The 27,156-nt window shown below is 36.8% G+C and overlaps 3 protein-coding genes across 5 annotated transcripts; 2 read left to right on the forward strand and 1 right to left on the reverse strand.

Moving 5' to 3' along the window:
- Window positions 1-21: 21 nt before the first annotated feature.
- On the forward strand, window positions 22-3,608 carry cUnh22orf39 (chromosome Un C22orf39 homolog). Of its 2 annotated transcripts, XR_013800359.1 has the most exons (4): window positions 22-90; window positions 474-641; window positions 1,656-2,157; window positions 3,177-3,608. XR_013800359.1 is itself a non-coding variant. In XM_079636553.1 (3 exons), the coding sequence occupies exons 1-3, from the start codon at window positions 70-72 to the stop codon at window positions 1,785-1,787; spliced, it is 321 nt and encodes a 106-aa protein (XP_079492679.1). In that variant the 5' UTR covers window positions 22-69; the 3' UTR covers window positions 1,788-3,529. The 2 variants fall into 2 exon arrangements, 1 of the variants encoding a protein (XP_079492679.1); XM_079636553.1 differs by having other exon boundaries at window positions 1,656-3,529.
- A 405-nt stretch (window positions 3,609-4,013) lies between these two features.
- mrpl40 (mitochondrial ribosomal protein L40) lies at window positions 4,014-11,759 on the reverse strand. 2 transcript variants are annotated; one of them, XM_079636555.1, is made up of 4 exons: window positions 11,618-11,759; window positions 11,427-11,504; window positions 10,239-10,394; window positions 4,014-4,936 (listed from the first exon to the last, which is right to left on the reverse strand). In XM_079636555.1, the coding sequence occupies exons 1-4, from the start codon at window positions 11,671-11,673 to the stop codon at window positions 4,627-4,629; spliced, it is 600 nt and encodes a 199-aa protein (XP_079492681.1). In that variant the 5' UTR covers window positions 11,674-11,759; the 3' UTR covers window positions 4,014-4,626. The 2 variants fall into 2 exon arrangements, with proteins under 2 accessions (XP_079492681.1, XP_079492682.1); XM_079636556.1 differs by having other exon boundaries at window positions 11,427-11,501; window positions 11,618-11,756.
- A 164-nt stretch (window positions 11,760-11,923) lies between these two features.
- On the forward strand, window positions 11,924-26,963 carry acaa2 (acetyl-CoA acyltransferase 2). The gene is made up of 10 exons (XM_079636554.1): window positions 11,924-12,052; window positions 12,763-12,929; window positions 16,413-16,541; window positions 16,620-16,736; window positions 19,455-19,602; window positions 20,953-21,128; window positions 22,198-22,327; window positions 22,416-22,486; window positions 23,506-23,660; window positions 26,456-26,963. Exons 1-10 carry the CDS (start codon window positions 12,037-12,039, stop codon window positions 26,538-26,540), a joined length of 1,194 nt encoding a protein of 397 aa, XP_079492680.1. The 5' UTR covers window positions 11,924-12,036; the 3' UTR covers window positions 26,541-26,963.
- The last annotated feature ends 193 nt before the right edge of the window (window positions 26,964-27,156 follow it).

A 27,156-nucleotide genomic window follows, 5' to 3' on the forward strand; every position in this document is an offset into this window, starting at 1 on the left:
ATTGTCAATAGATGGCAGTAGAGAACTAAACCGCTGACAAAAGTCACCAGAGAAGAGCGCGCGCACAGTATGGCAGGGTCACACTGGAGGGTCAGTCTAATATCAGTTTATCTCTATATTTTCTATGGAAATGTTGAGTAACTCGTTTTCCGTTTGTTTTTTTACATATAGTAAATATTGTATACTATTAGTGTATTTGCATAATGAAGTGTACTACTTAACCCAGTAAAGTCAGTAATGCATACTGGCACAATGGTACTACTATGCTTTTAGTGTGAATTACCATGTTATGCTTCATACATATTGTACCTTTACTGTGATAGTACCACTAAATAGTTCATTTTGTTAGTGTTTATATTTTAAAACATTATTATTATCACCGTTTTGTAGTTCTGCCAGTTATACTGCATGACTTTTGTTTTGGCCCTAAAATATTTGTATGTACCTGTTGTATTTTTAATTCTTGACCACAGCCACCACGTTCATGTGACGTCTACTGGAGTGAATTCAAGCACTGCAAGAGTTTATTAAACAGATTTCATGAATACTACACCTACGGCAAATCACCAGACTGCCAGCAGTGGAAACAAGACTATTACTCCTGCAAAGATTGGGAGAAAAACCACAGCACACACGCCAAGGTGAGTCTAGACAGATGTGGGGTTTAGCTTACACTACCGGTCAATAGTATGGAAATAAGTCTCTTCTGCTCACCAAGGCTGCATTTATGTGATCAAAAAATATAGTAAAAATGTGAAATATTTTTACAATGTAAATCAGCTGTTTTCTATTCGAATATATTGTAAAATGTAATTTATTCCTGTGATCAAAGTTGAATTTTCAGCATCATTACTCCAGTCTTCAGTGTCACATGATCCTTCAGAAATCAGTGTAATATAATGATTTGCTGCTCAAGAAACATTTATGATTATTATCAACGTGGAAAACAGTTGCGCTGCTTCATATTTTTGTGGAAACCGTGATACACTATCATTCAAAAGTGTAAGTAAGATTTTAAAAAAGAAATGAATGCTTTTATGCAGCAAAAATGCATTAAATTAATCAAAATAAGATTTTTATTTCAAATAAACGCTGTTCTTTTGAATTTCGAACCTTGTAACAAGGTTTCCACGAAAAAATATTAAGCAGTAAAAATGTATTATCATTTATCATCAATAATAACTGTGCAGCAAATCAGCATATTAGAATGATTTCTGAAGGATCATGTGACATTAAAGTATGAAAGCTTGTTTCCACCACAGGGAATTAAACCATTTAAAAGGTAATTGCGACTTTTTATCTCACAATTCTGACTTTTGTTCTTGCAATTGCATGATATAAAGTCACAATTACCTTTTTCAATTTTTATTCTGTGGCGGAAACAAGCTACGATACTAAAGACTGGAGTAATGATGCTGAAAATTCAGCTTTGATCACAGGAATAAATTAAAATTTAACATATATTCACGTTTAAATTATAATAATATTTCACAATATTACTGTTTTTACTCTGATTTTTTTTTTTATTCGACCATATAAATGCAGCCTTTGTGAGATGTCTTTCAAAAACATGAAAAAATTGTTGTAACCAGCATAACGTTTTGGTCAACGAGTTATCGATATGCCACTCTTCATCATCTCATCCTCATCCTCAGGAATCCCTCCAGGAGAGCGAGAGGAGACGGGTCGCTGAGCAGAAGAAGTTCGCTCCGGTCTGGGAGCTTCGGCAAACCCCTCCGGCTGACTGGCATCTCCCGCTCAACCAGGACAAGCCGCAGGACTCTTAAACACACACATGCTGATCATACAGGACTATTGATGATGCAAGGACCCAGAACTTGAGTCGCATGAACTTCCCGCTGGGAATCTCCTCACACTACCTCTCCGGGACCCACGCGTTTCTAATCTGACTTTCCCGGTGCTCCCTGGGAAATGCAAAGCAGCTTAAAAAGTCTTGATCAAGTCAATGCAACACTTAAATATGGAATTAATAAAATTAACATTCAAGTACTTCATGAAAGAGTCAATATGGCACAAAAACATTAGATAATGTCCTATGTTTCGATTTTTTTTTCCATTTTTCAAGCCATAATTTTGCAGTTTAAAGTATTTTAAAGTATGTGTTTATGAATGAAGACATGAAATGTTTTAACAAGAGTTTGGCATTTATTGTTCCACTCGAGACCTTATTTATTGCGCTACAGAAATCAGAAATTAATATGTAAGTGGGTAATTATATTATATGTATCTGTAATCTGACACTGACCAGCTAAAAGTCACTGGCATAAATATCCCAATAAACGTATTAATAATTTAACAAACCCTAGTGGTTATATTGCGGGTCAATTTTACCCATTTTGATTTTTGAGTTGTCAGAAATACCGGTTAACCTGTTTTTTTTTTTTTTGGGGGGGGGGGGGGGGGTTGTGACATTTTGTAACTTTTTCTTATTTAGGGTCGTGAACATGCATGCAAAATTTCAAGACGCTGGTGTTTTGACATATACACATAATTTCTACATCTGTCATGTTCATCCCTCTAAAAAATGCTGGGTTGTTTCAACCCAATTTTGGGTCAAATATGGACAAACCCAGCCGTTTGGTTAAATTTTTAAATTACATTTTTAACCCAATGTTTGGGTTTGTCTATATTTGACCCAAAATTGGGTTGAAACAACCCAGCATTTTTTAGAGTGGGTGAGTTTGACCCACATATTTTAATGTTTTAAGGCAACCGTATAGACCCAAAATATTTTTTTTCATATTTTTTTGGTTATATATTTATTCATTTATTTTACTACTCTATGACGCTAAAGAAGGAGCCTTTCCCACTTATTTCAATACAGAAAAAATATTGTATATCTGTTGTGGATCTGATTTTCCCGGTGCTCACTGGAAAATGCAAAGCAGTTTAAAAAGTCTTGATCAAGTCAATGCAACACTTAAATAAGAAATTAATAAAATTAACATTCAGGCATTTCACGAAAGAGTAAATATGGCACAAAAACATTAGATAATGTCCTGTGTTTTGATTGTTTTCCATTAAACTCTTATCTGTAATTAAAGAACAGGCTTTATATCCAGGAAGCCACATTTTTCAAGCCATAATTTTGCAGTTTAAAGTATTTTAATTCTATATATGTGTTTATGAATGAAGACATGAAATGTTTTAACAAGAGTTTGGCATTTATTGTTTCACTCGAGACCTTATTTATTGCGCTACAGAAATCAGAAATTAATATGTAAGTGGGTAATTATATTATATGTATCTGTAATCTGACACTGACCAGCTAAAAGTCACTGGCATAAATATCCCAATAAACGTATTAATAATTTAACAAACCCTAGTGGTTATATTGCGGGTCAATTTGACCCATTTTGATTTTTGAGTTGTCAGAAATACCGGTTAACCTGTTTTTTTGGGGGGGGTTTTGTGACATTTTGTAACTTTTTCTTATTTAGGGTCGTGAACATGCATGCAAAATTTCAAGATGCTGGTGTTTTGACATATACACATAATTTCTACATCTGTCATGTTCATCCCTCTAAAAAATGCTGGGTTGTTTCAACCCAATTTTGGGTCAAATATGGACAAACCCAGCCGTTCGGTTAAATTTTTTAATTACATTTTTAACCCAATGTTTGGGTTTGTCCATATTTGACCCAAAATTGGGTTGAAACAACCCAGCATTTTTTAGAGTGGGTGAGTTGGACCCACATATTTTAATGTTTTAAGGCAACCGTGTAGACCCCAAATATTTTTTTTTCATATTTTTTTGGTTATATATTTATTTTGCTACTCTATGAAGCTAAAGAAGGAGTCTTTCCCACTTATTTCAATACAGAAAAAATATTGTATATCTGTTGTGGATCTGATTTTCCCGGTGCTCACTGGAAAATGCAAAACAGCTTAAAAAGTCTTGATCAAGTCAATGCAACACTTAAATAAGAAATTAATAAAATTAACATTCAGGCATTTCATGAAAGAGTAAATATGGCACAAAAACATTAGATAATGTCCTATGTTTTTATTGTTTTCCATTAAACTCTTATCTGTAATTAAAGAACAGGCTTTATATCCAGGAAGCCACATTTTTCAAGCCATAATTTTGCAGTTTAAAGTATTTTAATTCTATATATGTGTTTATGAATGAAGACATTAAATGTTTTAACAAGAGTTTGGCATTTATTGTTCCACTCGAGACCTTTGCGCTACAGAAATCAGAAATTAATATGTAAGTGGGTAATTATATTATATGTATCTGTATTCTGACACTGACCAGCTAAAAGTCACTGGCATAAATATCCCAATAAAGGTATTAATAATTTAACAAACCCTAGTGGTTATATTGCGGGTCAATTTTACCCATTTTGATTTTAATATCCCAATAAAGGTATGAAATAAATGAATTAAAGACCACATTAAGCCTTGCAAAAACTTTATTCTTTGTCCTCGAGTTCCAGCAGTGTTAGCGGGTGATTTAATGGAGCAGACGAAGAACAACACATTATTAAAAGTTAATTTGGCTCTTCATTCTCACAGTCAGTTTTGATATATAGCTGCTCTTCATCAGTCATGATCCCAGAACACAACACTTGATCCGCTTCTCAGAGCCGTAACCCGACCTCACTGCGTGTACACTCGCGTGATGTCGTTGTATTTGCCCTCGGGAGCCTCGTAGTTTGTAAGCGGCGGCGTGTAACAGGGGCCGTCGTGCTGGAAAGGGAAGATGTCTGTGTCGGGGCTAACGGCCGCTTTATAAAGCTCTTCTGACTCCAGCTTCAGCTCCTCCAGCGCTTGTCTCTGCGCCTCCAGCGCCTCCTGGATCTCGTGCATCTCCGTCTGGTGCTGCGAGCGCTTGAACCGGGACCATTCCTTCAGCAGAAGAGCTCTGCGCTCGCTCTCCTCGAAACACAGATCAGGAGCCTCGCGGACCCTGGAGACAACAGGAATCAGATCATTCAAATCACAAGATACAGAATATTTATAACCAGAGAATGTCTAATAAGGGGAGAACTGCCACTCTCAGTAAACGAAAGGACAAAAGTACTTGTTCATTCAACTTTCGACCTATAACCCATGTTGAACTTGCAAAAACCTACAATCAAATCTGAGATTTCTCAACAGCAATCGGGTGAAAGAGACAAATTTAGCCGTCTAGCTCCATAGACTCCCATTCATTTTGCACTCATGGGCGATCGCCCCCAGTGGAACTCTGGTGGAACTACAACCATAACTACAATAGGACTTAAAGGTTGTGTAGGTAAGAATTGTCTAAAGAACTTTTTTTCAAATTGGCTTAAAGGGCATATTGCAGGTTAGAGTACCCAGTGCGCCAATGTATAGAACAATAATGTAGGAACTAGATTTAAATATAAACATATACTTATAAAACGCTATTTAGGCTTCTGGAGTCATTTTTGTGAGAAAATTTTACTTCCGCATATGAAAACCGCCAAACCGGAAGTGACGTAGCATGGGGGAGAGCGGTCAAAGTAAACAATAGGAAAGCAATGGATCGCAATGACAGATCGGACGCTGTGGAAATTGTAGCCTAAATGTTTACTCGTATGACAGACCTCAGCCATATAATTATGTGCCTGATATGAAGCCAAGAGAGTAAACAGGCCAGGATTAGACAAAACAACGGTCAGAGGAGACACATTGAGCTGTGGTGTGAGGAGAACGGGGCAGGAGTCGGGTCTCGATGAGAGAACAGTGTTAGCTTATAGATGTATTCACGTTAGCCGACGATATGTATAACACTATGCTCAGATCACAATTTTGTAATTATTTGTCAGGCAATAGCAAAGCTAGTATTTAGACCCTTACCTGCATGTGTGTGTCAGCCATTAGGAGACAGTTTCCAGAGAAAGAGGGACATTATTAAGGCTTTGAATGGCCCCACTTGGTGATAATGAATAAAAAAATAATCACAATCACAACTTTCTTACTGTATAAAAACTTTATATGTAGAAACAGCCAACACAAACATTAAAATTCGGAGTACAGATTGAAAATGAACATAATTATATAATAATAATAATAATAAGTGTCGGCTGCAGACTTGCAAGACATTACAAGTTTATGGAGTATACGTTAATGAATTAAATGAAGACAAGGCACATTTTGTAAAACAAATGTACAATAAGTGATCTCTGACGGATCCGTGAGCGTCATGTTTCCCACCGGTGGCCGACCCACATGCTGACGGCGGACCGGGCGACCAGATGAAGGAGCCGGGACAGTGTGCACATATCGCCGTAACCAGGGATGTAGTGGAGGCTAAACGCACGTAAACGCCGTTTGGGCACCTCCAAAAATTCTGAAATAGCGTTTATCCACCTCCAAAGTGCGTTTATCCACCTCTAAACTGCGTTTATCCACCTCTAAACTGCGTTTATCCACCTCTAAACTGCGTTTATCCACCTCTAAATAGCATATAGTTCCTAAGCCATTTTAAATTAAGCAGGCTATGTCGTTTTAGTTTCATATTGTTCATTATTAGTTTCATTTGTTAAACCTAAGACGAAGTCTTTCATATTGCGCTGCATTACTGTCAGTAGCCGCGCGGGTTAAACCATAATAATACAGGACTAGCCTAAGATTATCACAAATAAACACAAGATTTTGACGCATATCCAAGCGTTTGTGGAGTGGAGTGTGAGCGCGCACTGCATGGCACGGACGCGCGGGAGCGAACACTTATCAACAGTGAAACAATTTAAAATACTCTATCATTTCTGGTCATACAGAAAATAATAATACATTATTCGCAACTACTTTTATTTGTGTAAACTCGCAATAACAAGAAACGTTGTGCTTTTGTCAAATAAAATAAAACAATCAGGCGCGCTTTCATGATCTCCGTGAACTGGAGCGCGAGAACTGAAACTAAATATAGCCTATATGTAGGCTAAAGCTTGAAATGTCCACTTCAAAACGAACAAATTCGAATCGAAAGCTAATACATTCTGATTATGTAATCCGTATGAAAGGTGCATTTCTCTCTAAAAGCGCACCCGCTTAACAGCGGAGATGGAGATGTTTTTAACCGACACTGATTTAGAAAACAATAGTTTATTAATAAACAATTAAAGTGCCTCGTTATTTTTTCAGACACATTTATTATCATTAGGCTAGCCTATAAATCACCTTTCTGTAGGCTGTGGTTCCAGAGACATAGGCTATGGCTCTTCTCATTCACCTTACCGGGTGACCACGTCGTGGTTCACCAGAATTTATAGTTTACCCACCTCTTTTTTTACCACTACACCTCTGGCCGTAACGTTAACTCATCATATCGCCGGGATTATAATCATGCAGTCTATAGTGAACGCTAAAAGCAGACGCAGAAGCGAAGGCCGTCTCTTACCCTGCACAAAACGCACACAAACACGGAAGATAGCACCGTCCTTTATCTTGTTCGGAAACCTGTGGACTCGATGTCCTGACAGGCCATAATTCACAGTCATTTATCACGATAATTATTAATTGAAATACAATAACCACAGAAAACACACTGAATCACGACCGCTTCAACATAATACCAGCCTATTCTGCACTGAGCGAACGCAGAGCCCGGCAAACGACTCCCCGTTGTGACGTAATATGACGCGATGGTGAAAAAAAAGCGCTTTTTCAACACGGTCGAGGAAACTGTCACGTTTTCTACTAAATTTGTGCCCTTATGTCTGGCAAAACAATTTTTAATCATGCATTTACTCTTCATATGGTATTTTCACACAAGGTTATATATTAATTCTGAAAAAAAAAAAACTGCAATATGCCCTTTAAACTGTCTTTATATACCAATACATAATTAAAATGTAAGTACTTTGAAAAAGAGAGTATAAAAATTGAGTGACTCTAGTGTATTTAATCTTCAAAAAACACAGCTCATTAATTCCTACCGGGACGAAACAAGTGATTGGCTTGCGCAGCTGTCACTCTCCGTCGCCATGACTACCGCCGCTATTACTGGCCCTGCCCACGTGCGCGCAGTCGCGCACCCGTTTTTAGGTGGGAGTGAATGGAATTAATGAGCTGTGTTTATTGAAGATTAAATACACTAGAGTCACTCAGTTTTTTATACTCTCTATTTCAGAGTACTTGCATTTTAATTATGTATTGGTATATAAAGACAGTTTAAACAAATTTGAATAAAAGTTTTTTTAGACAATTCTGACCTACCCTACCTTTAATGGGATAGTTCACTTTGAAATAAAAATTTGGTATGTTTTAGCTTACCTGAAGTGCATCCAAGATGTCGGTGTCTTTGTCTCCACGGTAGTTTCAATTTTGATATTTTTAGGTCAAACCGTTCTTGTCTGTCAGTCATATAATGCAGGTATATAGGCACTGTCTCCAAAAGCATGCAGAGAAAAGTCTAAATTAAAAAATTCCCCATCGTAAGTGCACATTGATGGCCTAAGACACGAAACAAGTGGTTTGTGTGATAAAACGAACAGTATTTATATCGTTTTTATCTCTTTTACACAACCACGTCCATCTGATCTGTTTACTTAGTCTGCGCAAGCGCCTTAAGGCTCCGGAAGTGTTCTCTCTCTCTCGAGCGTGTACGTCACTCATTGTTTACACCAGAACCGATGCACAGAACAGAGATTGTAGGTAGGACGGCTAATAGAAATGGTACTAGTTTGCGCTTATCCGGGATGTTTAAACCGATGTAAAAAAAAAAAAAATGTACGTAAGCTCGCGCGAGAGAGACCACTTCCTGCGTGAACAGATCACTTGGACGTGGTTGTGTAAAAGAAATAAAAACTATATAAATACTGTTCGTTTTATCACACAAACCGCTTGTTTCGTGTCTTAGGCCATCAATGTGCACTTACGATGGGGAATTTTTTTATTTGGACTTTTCTCTGCATGCTTTTGGAGACAGTGCCTATAGACCTGCATTATATGACTGACAGACAAGAACGGTTTGACCTAAAAATATCAAAATTGAAACTACCGCAGAGACAAAGACACCGACATCTTAGATGCACTTCAGGGAAGCTAAAACATACCAAAATTTAATTTCAAAGTGAACTATCCCTTTAATAGGGAGTGGCCAGGCTCTCCGTAGAGGGGCTCTGATTAAAACCCATAATCTACTGTGTGTTTTCCCTTCCGTTTTTACATCATGTATGTAAAGCATTTTCTTGAAAAGTCAGTCATTAAAAAGTTAGTAATATGTGTCCCTGGATCCCAAACCCAGTCTGGAGCCGCACGGGTATTTCTGTGGCAATAGCAACTATACATTGTATGGGTCAAAATTATCCATTTTTCTTTTATGCCAAAAATCATTAGGATATTAAGATCATGTTCCATTAAGATATTTTGTAAATTTCCTACCGTAAATATATAAAACATGTATTTTTGTGAGTGAATGCAGCACAATCGTGAACATAAATGCACAACTTTAAAGGAGATTTTCTCAATGTTTAGATTTTTTAGCTTGTTCTAGATTTTCAATAGTTGTGTCTCGACCAAATATTGTCCAATCATAACAAACCACACATCAATGGAAAGCTTATTTATTCCGCTTTCAGATGATGTACTGTATGAATATCAACTAAAAAATAAATAATTACCCACGTTTAATGTTTTTTGTGTCTGTAATGTAGATTACTTTCTAAAAAAAATATATTTGTATAGACCTTATGCGCCAGAGAAACAAGGGATCTTTAGAATATTGTCTTTGAACTTCCGTTCTGCGGCCGCTCAGTGTATCTCTATGGCATTGCTGTCCAGGAGTAACTAGCTTTTGAAGTGGATTTACTTAATGTAAAGTTAACGAAGTGATCATGAGGATTGTAATGTTTAAAGCAGACATCTTAACAAATTTCAGTAGACCGGGAAGATTTTAAAACGAGCCGTTCATTAATAAATGTGCAAGATCGCTGTGAAAATACAGACCGGAAAACAAAAGACAACGAGCGCAGCGCTGAAAAGGGGCGGGGCTACAGAAGCTCTATAAAATAAAAAAATCTTTAGTACAGTAAGTTCTGTATTAAGTTTGGATTTTGCATCTATGCGCAATAAGTCACTGTCATTTCACAATATCACTGTTTTTACTGTATTTTTGATTAAATAAATAAACGCCTACTAGTAGTAGTAAACAAAATTCCCATATTATCTCAATTTGTGTCATTTCAAAGGCTTTACTAGTCCTCTAAACATGTAGAGAACAGTAAAATAAAGGATAAAGTACGTGTGTCCAGTAATTTTACCTGGTCTCGTCGAAGCCCTTGGCTGATTTAATAAAGTCTTCGATGGGAATCATTTCTGGTGGGACTTTCTCCAGCTTTTTAAGCTTCTTCTTTAGACGTTCTTTCACCATCAACTCTCGGCGCGGGTCGACCTTCTTCCTCTTCTTGGGCTCTGCTCTGTTGGACAAGACAGACATCTCAACATTTCATAAAGTGAAACACCCTTACAAGACAGTTTTCAGGCCAGAGCGCTGTATTTTCTACAGTTAAAATCACAATAAACTGATATGGAAACTCAGTATTAGAGGATTCATTTCTGTTTTATAATACCGGTAACAGTGATGGGTACTATGGCAAGCCGTTTTAACTTTTATTCATTTCCAGGATATGAATTCTTGATATCAACAATTACATTTTTTTTAAAATCAAAAATGTAATTGTTGATATCAACAATTGAATTCTTGATATCAAAATTGTAATTGTTGATATCTGTAATTATATTTTCACTAGTGAAATGTCACCATAGGCTGCCATTCAAAATCAATTGTTGATATCAAGAATTGATTTCTTACTAGTAGAAAAATTATTTTTGATATCAATAATTACATTGTTACTAGTAAAAATGTGAATTACTGATATCAATAATTCAATTGTCACTAGTTGAAATGTCTATTCTTGATATCAACAATTGAATTGCTACTAGTGACATTTTTCATTTTTGATATCTGAAAATGTATTTATGATATCAATAATATTTCAGATATCTAAAATGGCTTTCTTACTAGTAACAATCACATTCATGATATCAGAAATTAACATTGTCACTAGTGAAAATAGAATTATTGATATCAAAAATGAACATTGTTACTAGTAGCAATTTAATTGTTGATATCAAGAATAGACATTTCAACTAGTGACAACTGAATTCTTGATATCAAAAATAAAAGTTTTTACTAGTAACAATGTAATTATTGATATGTGAAATTGGAATTTCAACTAGTAAGAAATCAATTCTTGTTTTTAACACTAACAAAAAAGCAGCTAAATGTCCTTTTGTCATATGTTAAGTAATTGAAGTACCATGAAAATCATGATTACATGAAATATGGCAGTCAATATGCAAGTGAACTGCAGTTAATATATTATTTAGGGAGAAACTATGGTGATTTACATAAGGAAATAGTGTTTAATACTTGTATTTGCACTGACCTTAATGGTACTGAGGTTTTCAGGGAAAGCATTGATGTGAACCAGTGACTGTGTCTGACAGCAACCACAGAACTGCTACTGTAAAAGAGTGATTTATCATCATCATTATTATTATTATCATCATAATGACCTCTATAAGAGAAATACTGACATTATCAGATGCACGTGGATTTCTACAGTCAAATACATACCATGCTGCTTGACTCGATATAACCCGGCTTGCAGTACGACACACAATCCCCGCCATAATTCACAGAAATATCGACTTTACAAACATAAATGATGAGAAATTAAAACTGTTTTATATCTTCCGGTGGCCAGTGCGAATCTGTAGGTCATGGTAAAAAACACGTCCGTTTTACATACGCACTTTCCGCATTACTATATCTTCATCTTCGACCGATATCAGCAACATTAATTATCATACTTGTTACGTAGATAATTTAATGTAAGTTTACGTAGAAAAATTTTCATTATTTAGCGTAGTGTAATATGTGACAGGTTTGTCGAATGTTGTGAAGTAAATGTTTAGGGTAAGTGGGTGAAAGGTCGGCGCGGTGTGTGTGTCGCTCATACGGTCAATAACACCATCTCAACTACAATCACTATCATGTCTCTCCTGAGAGGTAAGTAAACTTTATATATTTTACTTTGAATTAAGTCCATTATATTGAAACTAGGCGAATTATTTGTTTGTTTTGTCCGCGTTTGCTCTTATACAAACTACACTTGAACTTCAATGTCACTTATTGTTATACTTACTTTCCTTCTGTTTCCTATTTTAATTAATTTATTTTCTCGTTTTATTTTCCCAACCAGTTAGAAACAGCTTTGAAATATTAATGGATGTGCAGTTAATTTACTGTTTATTTGTTTATTTTGTCTTCAGCTAATTATTGAGAGATTCAAAGCTTCATTTTGAATCATCACTATCATAATCAAAACTGAAATAAATATAAGTAAACAATAAGAGTGACCTGTTCTGTAGGAAAAGCAAGCATCAGATCAAACTATATATAACAGTCATTACTGGTTAGTTAGAATTAGGTTAAAGGTGAGGTCAGTGACACATTAAATGTTTACTCTTTGTAATGACGTTAATGTATAAAATGTGTATCATGGTTACAATGCATTTCTGCATTTTGCATATTGTAAAGTGTTGATTTTCTTGATATTAACTGCACTACTGACTGACCAGGGCTGTGTTTCCCAAAAACATTGTAAGTTGATCATAGAACAATTGTCACCAATGTCTCTACCATCAACTTAGGCTTGCGATGCTTTTGGGAAACGCAGCCCAGATCTAAGCAGATCTCTCTTGTCTGTGTTTGTCCAGGTGTGTTCATAGTCTCGGCCAAGAGAACGCCGTTCGGCACGTATGGAGGCGTTCTGAAGGACCACAGCGCTACGGATCTGGCTGAACACGCGGCGAAAGCTGCTCTCGCTGCAGGGAATGTGGCGCCGGAGCTGGTCAACAGTATCATCATAGGAAATGTCATGCAGGTGGGATATGACATACACAAGGCCGCATTAGTGCACGGGCTTACCTGGGCTGAAGCCCAAGGGCCTCCCAACTTCATGATGAGCTGAAAAGGTCATATTGTTTTGTAACTTGTAAAGTTTTCAGTCAATCACTCTAATCTCACGTTACATGTCTGCTGATTAAGTGACCCACGTGGCCCCATAAGCCCCGTTCACACAGTAGTGATGGCCGGTTCGTGAACGAATCGTTCTTTTGAACCGGTTCTTTTCAGTGAACCGGTTGAACCAGTACACTAAATAGGACTGAATCGTTTAAAACATTTCACGTCTTGCGTCAGCGCTGATCAATCAATAAATAAAAAGTTACTCACTTTTCATTCCTGACAGTCCCTCCGACTTGAAATAAACAATATCCCGGAGAAGAATATGTTACTCCAGTAACTCCAACAGTTTAATGAACTGAACTGAGACATGTTATGTTGTCCTTGGTGTATGACATAAAAGTATCGCGAGAGCAATTACAGAGCAGATAGGCTCCATATGCCTTCTAACGCTCTCGCGGTATTTTTTTTTATGTCATAGCGCTCGGTCGGACTCGGTCTGCGAAATCGAATCACCACCACCAGTACACACACACTCACGGACTGAACCGAAAACTGTTTCTTTCGGACGCGTCCGACATACTGAGATTAACCGATGAGCTCATTGAGCTGAGACACAGTGAGCAATGAGCACACGCCAGACGTCACGCCACACACACACACATAATGACAGTGGCAAAACTGCTGAACATAACTGTTTATTTTGGACAACTGAACGTGCTTCTGAATAACCAACTATGAGCACTGGTGATTGAGGACTTTAATGAATGAGGCGGCGAATTTGGCGAAATGTAAGTTTATTTAAACAATTAAGTCAAACATGAAAATTAATTGTACTATTGTGAATGCAGGTTATATTGTAAGTTTTGTTTTTATGAGCTGCATCCTGGTTTCTGTAAAAAGTTGATGAAGACTATAGTTTATTAACTATATTTAAGATATGTAAAACATCCACGTTTGAACATTATAGTGCCTGTATTGGACAATTGAGTTGCTAAACTGATTATGATGATTATTATTTAATTGCGTTATTTACAAATTACTTTATTTAAATGTGTTTAAGTGTATGATCTGTATCGGGCTACCGGCGGGATGAAAGAATTTACGTCATTACGTCACGCTGAATGACGTCATTACGTGATGACGTAAGCGAACTCGTGAACGAGTTTTTTTAACCGGTTCATTGAAACGAACTGTCCGAAAGAACCGGTTCGCGGAAAAGAACCGGACTTCCCATCACTGTCACACAGCCAGTGATTTTGTCGCTGTATGTCGCTAGTCTCTATACTGTGAAGTCGCTTGTGGGCGTTGGTAGTGCTGTCGCTCTAATGTTATTGGTTGACTGGACGTCTGGCCACATCTATACAAAACACCTTCACAAGTGATAAAACTATATTATTTTAATTTGACTAGGAATTAGGCTCAAAAGAAACGGTATGCTGTTGAGAGAGTGTTTTTATATTACCACAACAGTGTTCAGTGGATTAAATAATTTACTAGATTAACGATCGATCAATCTACAAATTAAACTCACTCATACTGTCATAAATCACTAAAACGTCATCCGAATTTGACATATAATCAATTTTCTTGTCCCTAATAGTCAACATAATGCTGGGGAAACTGTAAAGTAAACTGCAGCAGTGCTAAACTTGCATTATAAAACTACAACACTCGAACTATAAATGTACGAATTAAACTCATTGAGACTGTCGACAGTTTCTTTTCCATGCATCATTTTATTGTATCCATGTTTGTGGTTAGTTACAGTCATATAAAAACCATATAAAACAGCGAAATCGCCCTCGAACTCTTCTGTCTTGCCTGCACTCGAGGCGGTGACGTGAGCTCCACTGAAAGGCTTCTTTCCTATTGGTTGTCGCTCGCGAAAATCGCTTCTCATTTGCATAAAGTTGAAATTTCTCAACTTTTGTCGCGTGTCTCGTCGCTTGACACGCCCACATTCTAACATTTAAATTTTAAGATACTACTCGCACTGGTCAGTTTTGAGATTTTGGGTTATTTTGCTTACATACATTGTCCTCCTCTGCAGACTAGTGGAAAGTAAATGTCCCAGTTACTTATTTAAAGTGATAGTTCGCTTTAAACCCTCCTCAAGCCATCCTAGGTGTATGACTTTCTTCTTTCAGCCGATTACAATCTGAGTTATATGAAAAATATCCTGGCTCTTCTAAGTTTTGTAATGGGAGTCAATGGTAACTGAGATTTTTAAGCCCAAAAGTGCATCCATCCATCCATCTTAAAAGTAATTAATAAGCATTAGTTGGTTAATAAAGGCTTTCTGAAGCGAATCCATGCGTTTTGTAAGAAAAATATCCATATTTATAACTTTATAAAGTATAATCACTGGTTTCTGGTAACGTCTGTACGTGAGTCGAGTTCCAGTGGAAGAGTGACCTCTGACCCGACACATGACGAGTGACCTCTGACCCGGTTTACTTTATCTGTTTGCATCTGCAGATTTCAAAACATATCTTTTAAAGCTGTGAGCTTTACACACACCAAACGTTACCATTTGTTATCTATTCTGAAGGCTTTTACTGAGGTTTAAATTACATTTTACTGCTATAAATATGGTCAACTTTTTTTTCTGATTGTTGACAAAAAAGAGAAATGCAAAATCTGTAAAAATAATTGTGTCAACAAAATGAAACCAGAATTTTGAACTTGATTTATCTAATATATATAGTTACTTGCATACTAATATGACAAATCATGCAAGTATCCACATGCAAGTAAAATCAAGCATCAAATATTATAACGGATTGAATGAATGACTATTTGATTCTTTTGTAACATGCCATGGAAAAGGAGTATTTCAATATTGGTCAATTCAGATTTATTATTAATCCAGACTAATTTGACAATACTGATTGTATATGCTCGCTAGTATACCATATATTTAAACTTTTTACAGTATTTCGATACAACTGATTCATGATCAGTGATAAAGATTATAAAGAATTCAATTAAATTCAATATGTGCCATATTGGCATGGCAATATGTTTCAATGTATTGCCAATCATCAAATAAGTACATAAAGATATTCTATTAACAATTTTTCTTTACAATTGTGTGTGTGTGTGTGTGTGTGTGTGTGTGTGTGTGTGTGTGTGTGTGTGTGTGTGTGTGTGTGTGTGTGTGTGTGTGTGTGTGTGTGTGTGTGTGTGTGTGTGTGTGTGTGTGTGTGTGTGTGTGTGTGTGTGTGTGTGTGTGTGTGTGTGTGTGTGTGACTAATCACTGATCCCTCTTTTTGTGACAGGCATCAATGTATCTTGCTGCTAGTAGGATACAATCTCTTTTTTCACCTAATAAATGTTGAAGTTGTGTATTATTGTTTAGTTCTCTCTCTCTCTCTCTCTCCCTCTCTCCGTCATTCAGAGCTCTGCTGACGCTCCTTACATCGCGCGTCACGTGGGTCTGCGGTGTGGCGTTCCCATCCCAGTGCCGGCGCTGACAGTCAACCGCCTCTGTGGGTCTGGATTCCAGTCCATAATCAATGGAGCACAGGTACGAACCCAAATGAAACCGGAAACGGCGCAGTAATGTCCTCACAGGAGAGGCTGATCAGTGTGTGTGGTGCTGTAGGAGATCTACCTGAAGGAGTCAGAGGTGGTGCTGTGTGGCGGCTCGGAGAGCATGAGTCAAGCTCCTTACGCTGTCAGGAACATCCGCTTCGGGACCAAGTTTGGAGTCGATTTGAAGGTAAAGATCATCATGGTGTTCAATGGTGTCATTGCATAGGAAATAGAATCAACGGCATTCGCTAGTGCATGTGAGTAAGTGTTTTGAAACATTGTCCATAGAAAACCGTCTAGTTGTGCTCTGATCAAAATATTTAATTGGCTCTTAGTGAGTGCAATAAAAGGATTAGGATCTAGTATTGGCAAATGAGGAGTCGTCATGGAAATTCATTGGTCAAAAGGTGTTAAAACCCTGAATATCATCAACATTCAAACAAACATTAAAGAGCATTTACAGAAAACTGTGAAAAAAGAAAACATATGCATACAATACATGGAAAAAACAACCATACATTAGCTAAATAAATAAATAAAATAAAGTTAAAAACATTATAAATTGATATATTAAAAAAAATATGAATTACAAAATAATAAATAAATAAAATGGACGACATTAACAAGCAGAGGAAAGCAGACTAAACCTTTTTAAGCATTAAAAATCTCTCATATTGCTGCTGTAATCTGTCACTTTTTTTATTACTAGTTAAAGAGATAGTAATAAAGACATTAAGGATGTTGGTAGTGTCAGTATAATAGTAAAAACATATCTTTTAAATGAAAGGATTGGACACCAATAGCTAAATGAGATCATAAATTAGACCAAAACTCCAGAATAATTTCACAATAAAATAAATAATTGTATTAACCGTTTCATCCTAATGTTGGTTAACAGAACGCTGCTGCCAGGATTCTGAGCAGAACCAGAACACATGAACACATCACACCAGTCCTCAGGTCTTTACACTGGCTCCCAGTTACATTTAGGATTGATTTTAAAGTATAATTACTGGTTTATAAATCATTTAATGGCCTAGGACCTCAATACATTGCAGATATGCTCACTGAATATAAACCCAGGGCTTAATTTGAGCCGGAACATGTTCCGGCACCTCCGATGTTGGATCCGGAACCTTTTTTATTTGATCCGGCACCTAAAAAAGGTGGCGTGGAACTATGGAAAATTAATCACCTAAATAAAAAAAATTAATTACTATTTGTGTAGTGTTCAATGTTGTTATCGATAGAGATGCGCGGATGGGGTATTATTTCATCCGCAACCGCATCACAAAACTCATCATCCGCACCAAAGTTTTTTGATTTTCAAAGCCGCACCCGCCCGCCATCCGCTGATTGTTTTGCGGTCTATGGACGATGCAATGCTCTGCTGATGCGAGCCGCGAGAAAGCCCTTGTCTGTTCTAGAAAGGATGCAGCAAAGATATTTAATGATAATGTATGAGGCATAGGCCTACGCTGAGTTTCATTCATTTATGATGAGATGCGCTCCAGTTAACAATATAATGCAAGTGAACACGGCGCGCCGGCGCCTCAATGTCACGGTTATTATCTGCTATATTTGCTTTTTATTTATTAAATACATGCAATTGGTTGATGAAACATTTATTAAAATTAAGATACAATTTATACAAAACGAAATTCACTTTAACAAAACTTAATGAAGTGGTAAAAATCATGTCTGGCGATTTACAAAACAAAACTTAAGTGGTAAAAATCATGTTTCCCGATATATTGCGCATCTTATGATCCTATCTTTTATTACAATTGTTTTTGAGCTAAAATGTAACACAGCATATATATATATATAGGCTACACACTGTAGCCTGTTTCTTTTATCAAACATGTTTGGGGCCAGTCAAGGGGTAATTAAACTGCACGATCAGTTATCGGTAATGATACATTGTTTATTATTGCAAATGTTTATTGCAAATGTTTATTATTGCAAATGTTTTTCATTTGTTTAATAAATCTCATAATGATGGCACATCAGTTATTTCTATCTCAAATGATTGGGGTCGGTCAGGGGGTTCTTCGCTAAAAATAAAATTATTATTGAAAAAAAATTGAGAAGCACTAGGCAGTGTATTTTTTATTTTATTTATTTTTTTCCTTTGCCTCCAACCCGCATTTTGAGTCGCCGGATCCACCTGATCCATGTGCTCCGGGACCTCCCACGTTACAAATTAAGCACTGTATAAACCCAACAGATCACTCAGATCATTAGGATCACATCAGCTAGAAGTACCAAGGGTTCACTCAAAGCAAGGCGAGTCCGCTTTTAGCTATTATGCTGGATCCAGAACCAGCTTCCAGAAGAGATCAGGTGCGCTCCTACAGTAGCCACATTCAAATCCAGACTCAAAACACTTCTGTTTAGCTGTGCATTTACTGAATGAGCATTGTGCCACTGTGCGTCCGACTGTTTGTACTGTATTTTATTTTATTTTTTATTCTAAACTGTTTTAATTATTCTTATTTCTTTTGATTATTTTAATTTCTTCTATTTAAAGCACTTTGAATTACCATTGTGTATGAAATGTGCTATATAAATAAACTTGCCTTGCCTAATGATCAGTGTTAAGACCACCTGCATATTTAGACAGTGAAATTTACAGGGTATATTTAGTGTAAGATTTTGGAATACAGTACTTATGAAGCTCTGAATAACATTTGGTGTGTGTGTGTGTGTGTGTGTGTCTGTCTGTCTGTCTCTCTGTGTGTGTGTGTGTGTGTGTGTGTGTCTGTCTGTCTCTCTGTGTGTGTGTGTCTGTCTGTCTGTCTGTCTCTCTGTGTGTCTGTCTGTCTCTCTGTGTGTCTGTCTGTCTGTCTGTCTGTCTGTCTGTCTGTGTGTGTGTGTGTGTGTGTGTGTGTCTGTGAATCAGCTGGAAGACACGCTGTGGGCAGGACTGACAGATCTGCACATAAAGCTCCCCATGGGCATCACAGCAGAAAACCTTGCAGAGAAATACCAGATCACACGCGACGACTGCGACCAGTACTCCTATGGGACGCAGCAGCGGTGGAAAGCAGGTGTGTATCGATCGACAGCCCAGCACTGCACCGCTTTACACACACTCACACACACCTCTCTTTTTTGCCTTTTTTCACCTTTGTTGCTCTTTGCTTGCTTAGCTGGGACAACAATATTATTGATTTGCATCGACACCATTATATTTGAACTGAACTGAGCTGGACGATGAGATCACGGTTTCCTCCAGAGCGGCTGTATATATAAATTAACTAAATATATAACTTTTTTACAACAAAAATGAAACATTTTTAAACTTACTTAAAGGATAATTCCGGAATTTAACACCTTGAGTCTATATTGTAGTTTGTTTTGGATGAACAAGAGTGGTGGACAACATTTTTTTGACAATGGTTCCTCTCTCGAGTTTTTGACTATAAAAGAATTGGCCATGGACCCATTTAACATTGGAGTCAATGGTCATGTCCGAAAATGTCATTAAAACAGCCAATAATGTTCGTTTACAAAACTGTTAAACTCACCGAGTGGTTAGTGGTGTTCGTTGATGATTATAAACAATATATCGTCGCAATATATGATTCCAATCCGTTTATTTTGCTATAGTGGAAATATTTTTTCAGACACTTCACAACCGTGTAACTTCCGCTCAATATTTGAATCTGAAGCGTTAGCACACTCCCGACCACTTGATGGCGATACCCGATGTTTATGTCTCGCGGGACACTCACGGTCACAGTCGAGTTCAACTTCATATTGCACTGGTCAGTGGTCACGTTTTTCAATATGGTTAGAATTTGTGCGGTCAAAAACTTCGGTAAAGAGCTCTGCTCACTAGCCTTATGAGAAACGGAAGCGAGCAAAAAGACTACATCGACCAAATGTAAATATCCCCCTTTCCGTTTCCGGTAGCGCATTTATATTAACGAGCACTCAGTCCTTCAACAGAATTCAATGGGATTTTACAAAATGACAAATAAAACACGACAGAAACTGTATTTCGCAACACTTTTTGTTTCTGGAACATCAACTAACATCACTAATCACTCGGTGAGTTTAACAGTTTTGTAAACGAACATTATTGGCTGTTTTAATGACATTTTCGGACATGCCCATTGACTCCAATGTTAAATGGGTCCATGGCCAATTCTTTTATAGTCAAAAACTCGAGAGAGGAACCATTGTCAAAAAAATGTTGTCCACCACTCTTGTTCATCCAAAACAAACTACAATATAGACTCAATGTGTTAAATACCGGAATTATCCTTTAAGCTGAACTGTGACGCTATTTCCTGTTATCTCTGTAAAGCTGCTTTGAAACACTCTGTATTGTGAAAAGCGCTATATAAATAAGTGTGACTTGACTTTGACACTCACACACTTCTCTCTCTCAGCTCATGAGGCTGGGCATTACAACGCTGAGATCGCACCCGTCGATGTGAAAGCCAAGAAAGGGAAAGTGTCCATGACGGCCGACGAACACCCCCGTCCGCAGACCACGCTGGAGCAGATGGCGAAGCTGCCCACCGTCTTCAAGAAAGGAGGAACCGTCACTGCAGCCAACGCTTCGGTGCGGACAACTGAACAGAAGAGCATGTGCTTCTAAACAGCATCTCTATTGAATATTAATCATTCTAATATGCTGATTGGCAATCTAATGTGCTGATTTGCTGCTCAAGAAACGGTTGTGCTGCTTCATTTTTTTTGGAGGAAACTGTGATATATTTTTTTCAGGATTCTTTGATGAATAGAAAGTTCATAAGAACAGCATTTATTTTATTTGAATATAAATATTTTGTAGTATTATACATGTTTACTGTCACTTTTGATCGATTTAATGATCAAATTGGTCCTTGCTGAATTTACAGGTGAAACTCGAAAAAATAAGAATATTGTGCAAAAGTTCATTTATTTCAGTAATTCAACTTAAAAGGTGAAACTAATATATTATATAGACTCATTACATGCAAAGTGAGATATTTTCAGCCTTTATTTGTTATAATGTTGATGATTATGGCTTACAGTTTATGAAAATAGAATATTCTAATTTTAAATTTGGGGTTTTCATAAGCTATAAGCCATAATCATCAAAATTATAACAAATAAAGGCTGGAAATATCTCACTTTGCATGTAATGAGTCTATATAATATATTAGTTTCACCTTTTAAGTTGAATTACTGAAATAAATGAACTTTTGCACCATATTCTAATTTTGAATTTGAGGTTTTCATAAGCTGTAATCTGTTTTCAACATTGATAATAATCATAAATGTTTCTTGAGCATCAAATCATCATATTAGAGTGATTTCTGAAGGATCATGTGACACTGAAGACTGGAGTAATGATGCTGAAAATTCAGCTTTGATCACAGGAATAAATTACACTTTACTATATATTCACATAGAAAACAGCTATTATATTATATGTATAATATTTCACAATATTACTATTTTTACTGTATTTATGATCAAATAAAGGCAGTATTGGTGAGCAGAAGAGACTTACAAAATGTATATATTCGTTTTATACATATTCTATCATATATGTATGATGAATGTTACTCCGGAGTGCCACTAGTGATTTTGTGTTTTGCAGTGTATTTGCATGTGTCTGATGATGTCACTGGCTCCACCCACAGGGCGTCTCTGATGGAGCTGCTGCTGTGGTCATAGCCAGTGAGGACGCGCTGAAGGCTCACAAACTCACACCATTGGCTAGAATTGTGGCCTATCACACATCAGGCTGTGATCCCAGCATCATGGGAATTGGTGAGTGCAATATCCACCAACGCATTATTCTATACTTAGTAGGAGGAAAATAAATAAATAACTATATAATATTTTGTAAATACAACAGGGCCTGTGCCTGCCATCACCGAAGCCCTGAAGAAGGCTGGTCTTTCACTCAAAGACATGGACCTGGTGGAGGTAGAATAATATTTACATACTCTACGTTTATAATTCGCTCATCACACTATGCATGAGTCTTTTTTAACTTCAGATAACGCCCACTTAAATGTTAACTAGTGTGATGAAGAGTGGATTTAGTTTGTGATGTTTTTCAAAAATTGTTAAGCAGGGTTTCATTTACAGTCAAAAAACAAAATTCATTCAGAAAATTCGCTATAGTTTAGAAAATGGTAATAAAATATGACAAGAACTCAGTTGATATTTCACTGGTTTTGTCCATACTTCTGTTAAGGGCCGTTCACACCAAGGACGATAACTATAAAGATTACGATAAAGATATAATTCTAAAAATCGTTCTCCATATTAAAGAATAACAGAGTTCACACCACAACTATAACGATAAAGATATGAGGAACGATATCGTTGGGATCACTTTCAGAACGATTTTTTTCCAGCTGTCGAACGATAAAACACTGACAGCCAATCAGAATCCATTCTAATTTAAAGGTCTCACGCATTTAAAATGGCAGATGACATCGCGTGCTTAAAAAGACCGTTATCGGTCGTTGGTGTGGACGCATATATAGTTATCTTTATCGTTATCTTTATAGTTATCGTCCTTGGTGTGAACGGCCCTTTAGACTGTCTCACACATGAATTATGTTGAATATCTGTCAGCTGTTAAATTTAACTACACAATTAGATAATACCAGTTTAGCTCAACCAGTTACCAAGCAATGCTTCATTTTGTTCAGTCTGTGTGTAAAAAGGTCGCATTAGCAATTAAAGACAAAACACTTCAGCAAAACATGATCAGCTCAAAGTGTCTGAATCATTTTTGGTCCCAAATTTGTATAAATGTTACTGGTAGTTACTGTATGAAGAATTTTTGGGTATAATATTTCACAGTTTACTTTATTTTGCTCTCCTCTCTTACATAAATGAACTATATTGTCCTGCACACACTAGTAAAAAAAACGATATCTGGTGTCTGAATAATTCTAGGTTTGGCTGCATCTGTTTTCTGTGTCTGTCAGGTCAACGAAGCGTTTGCTGCTCAGTATCTGGCCGTGGCTAAAGCTTTGGGCTTGGACCCTGAGAAGACCAATGTTAACGGAGGAGCCATCGCCATTGGACACCCGCTCGGAGCCTCTGGCACCAGAATCACTGCGCACCTCGTTCACGAGCTCAGGTAAAGACACTCACAATACCAATGTTTCCTTCCAAAGTGGTGAATTTAACTTGGAATATGGCATAAAACCACTAATAAAGCAACGTTTCCATCCCTGGGAAACTAACTCAAAATATCTGTGATAAAAATGTAAGTTGTGGCTCTTTTTTCCTCCATTATAAATTAGTTGCGTCTCAGAGCGTCAGACGAAACACAATAAACGCTGTAATGATCTTGCGTTCGGATGCTGGTGTTTGGGAACACAATCGTGTGAGACGCTTCTGGAGGGAATTAAACCAAATCATTCTGATGACAGACTTTTGCTCAGGCGTTTCAGGGGACGGGATGCAAAATTGTGTAATAATTACACAATTTTGCTAACTATACTTGGTAACTATACTCGTAAACACAGTCGGTTATGTATAAAACGCATGTGACAGTGTGACAGACAGTGCAATGTAGTAATGGGCGATATAAACGATATGCGATATAAACGATACAAAATTGGCCTACGATAGAGATTTTAATTCTATTGCACTATCGATAATGCATGTTGATGACACAATCTACCCGCGAAATTTAGAGCCACGAGCTGCAACCGGCTGAAGCGCATCATATTCGTCGTCATCTTGAGTAAACATGGCTGACAGCGAAACGGAGGAGCTGGTGAAAAAGATCGGTGCAACATCCATTATTTGGACTTGGTTCGGATTTAAGCCGTCCGACGAGCAGCAGCAAACTATACAGAGTGTGTGAGGCAACAGTTCGGTAACACACACAACTAATCTGTTCTACCACCTCAAAACGAAATTTGTCACTGAATACCAGCGCGTATTCACAAAATAGTGGTGTAAACACAACATCTCTGTGTGTGCCGGATTTCAAGATTCGTTGTTGTGTTGCTTTTTAACTGAGAAGACATCAGTTTTTCTGCTCTTTGCATCTTTTGTGTCCTTTAAAAAAATAGCCACACTAAAACTACATTTGATTTCTAGTGCCTTCTGCACTTTTTACTGTCTATGGCATGGCACTACTGTAAACAAACTTTTATACTTGAAGCATTTTCTTTAGTTGACGTATAACAGGAGAAACTCGAAAAATTTGAATATCATGCAAAAGTGAAACTAATATATTATATAGACTCCTTACATGCAAAGTGAGATATTACAAGCCTTTATTTTTTTTAATAATTTTGATGATTATGGCTTACAGCTTTATGAAAACCTTTTCACAATATTCTAATTTTGAATTTGGGGTTTCATAAGCTTCTAGCCATAATATAAACATTAGGGCTACTTGAAGTCTAGTGTACTTGAATTTTATTTATCTGCAACATTATGTTGTATAATTACAGTTTTGCACAATAAATGTTCTCAAAACTACATACACTGTTTCTTTCTTTCTTTAAAAAAAAATACATTTAGCAGTTGTTTGGCTTTCCTTAGGGTCTGTGTAACCTGTTCTGAAATGGTTTTATTATAATTTATATATCGTGATATATATCGTTATCGCAAGAGGCTGCAATGTATATCGCAATATGGATTTTAGGCCATATCGCCCATCCCTAGTGCAATGAAAACAGTAATGGATTTGTGCGCTAGCAGTAAAAGTGACAGCAGACATATGTGTCTGTCATTAATGTTGTCGTCTAAACAACAAAAGATAGCTTTAATTGTAATGAATGAGAATTAATAGCCTATGTAATTAATTTAGTCAGGAATCAGGGATAAAATACTTTGTGTTATTTTACATTTTATTCTGTTTCTGTTTCTGTAGTATTTCTGAATACTAGTGTTAGACCTACCCAAAAACTTTTTTTCTTTATTTGTATCTTTATTATTTTGTATACATTTTTGCTTCTTTTATAAATTTAATTCAAAGATTGAAATCAAGCTTCCTTCTGTTGTGTAAACTCTTAACAACACAATTACCCAATTGTAAAAACGCAATGAGTGAGCAAACATTAAGGTGAAATAAACGTAATAAGAAAATAAAAAGTCTATATCGTCATAAAAATCATTATCGCAAATATTCTTGAAATATCGTGATATAATTTTGAGGCTATATCGCCCACCCCTACTGTGATGCGATTGGTCCGCTGGTTAGTCCAGTTATCCAATCACAGCTTTGATTGAGGCAGGTTTTTGCTGCACATTGAGGAGGTATTCAGTAAATATGTTTCTATTGTAGTTTATTTATGCATGTTTTCTTATCGGATAAGAAAATAATCCGCCTCAATTGAGTGCACACGTTTTTATGCTCAATTTTAAAAGTTATGTGCATCTTGGCGGTTCCGTGCATCTTGGCGGTTCCATCCAGCCCTTTTTGATGCAATATCTCAATTTCCATAAAAATAGGTGGATGAAAACACATCTACTGTGAGCTATTTACAAAGTCAACATGAAATGACTCTCTGATTGCACATTTCTGATGTAACTGTACATCATTCATTGATGCATGTTATCATGAAGAACAACAAATTACTTTTTTGTCTCCATGAGTCAAATAGATATTTAGCCATTGTTTATGCAATGCTGCTTGCAAGTGGTTAATAAAAGCATACATCAAAGACATCAAACACGCATTAGACCATACATTAATAATCAGAAAAGAATAATAATCAATAATGGTGTTTATAGTTTATAAGCAAAATAAAATTTTAATTTAGAATTTATGATCCAGTTTCGCTCAGAAATGGTCACATTATGGCAGTAAAATTAGTTTCGAGCGCCATTTTTAGGTTGTGTAATCCGATCATGCTTTGCTGTATTTATACGGCGTGAAGTCATGTGACGTGTTCTATCCTCTGTTCACAGGAGGCGCGGTGGAAAGTATGCGGTCGGCTCTGCCTGCATTGGTGGCGGTCAGGGAATCGCAATTGTCCTGGAAAACACAAACTGAGAACATCACACACACACACGTTGCTACAAACAAATCAAGTCAAATTCAAAACCTAATTCACACCGTCCCAATGTCTGTAAAAAAAAACATAGTCTGTGTACAAACGTGGAATGACAAGTTTATGTTGCACATGATTATTGTTCTTGTAAAAGGATCTTATGATTGAGTGATGGATCCGTGTCTGTGCAGAAGCTCCCGTTTGGTTACGGTTCAGTGATGCTGGGAGTAACGTGCCTTGCTGTACTTTAGTACTTCTGTGCCTAATTCAACATCCGGCTGCATTAACCATCTCCATGCTTTCCTGAAATGTAATATATTTACTGTGTTGTGATTCAACTCTTGATTATGGACTTTACTAAATGATTTTGTATAGAATGTTGAGCCCTGACTGTTCTCATCAATAAACACTGAGCTGTGTAATACAACATTGTGTAATGTTCAGCGTTTAGTTTTTCCCCTCTTGGCATGCAGATTTATTCATATATCAGTGAAGTTATGCATACTACAATAACAAAGGTGGATCTGCCGTAGCACATGGATGACCTTTGTGTGCACTTCCAGTCTTTAAATCAATAACTGAGGAGACTGAAGGATTTTCTTATTCTAGATCAGTTTT

Source organism: Phoxinus phoxinus, assembly GCF_949152265.1.
Source record: "Phoxinus phoxinus genome assembly, chromosome: 15".
In the NCBI taxonomy this organism is placed as follows: Eukaryota; Metazoa; Chordata; class Actinopteri; order Cypriniformes; family Leuciscidae; genus Phoxinus; species Phoxinus phoxinus.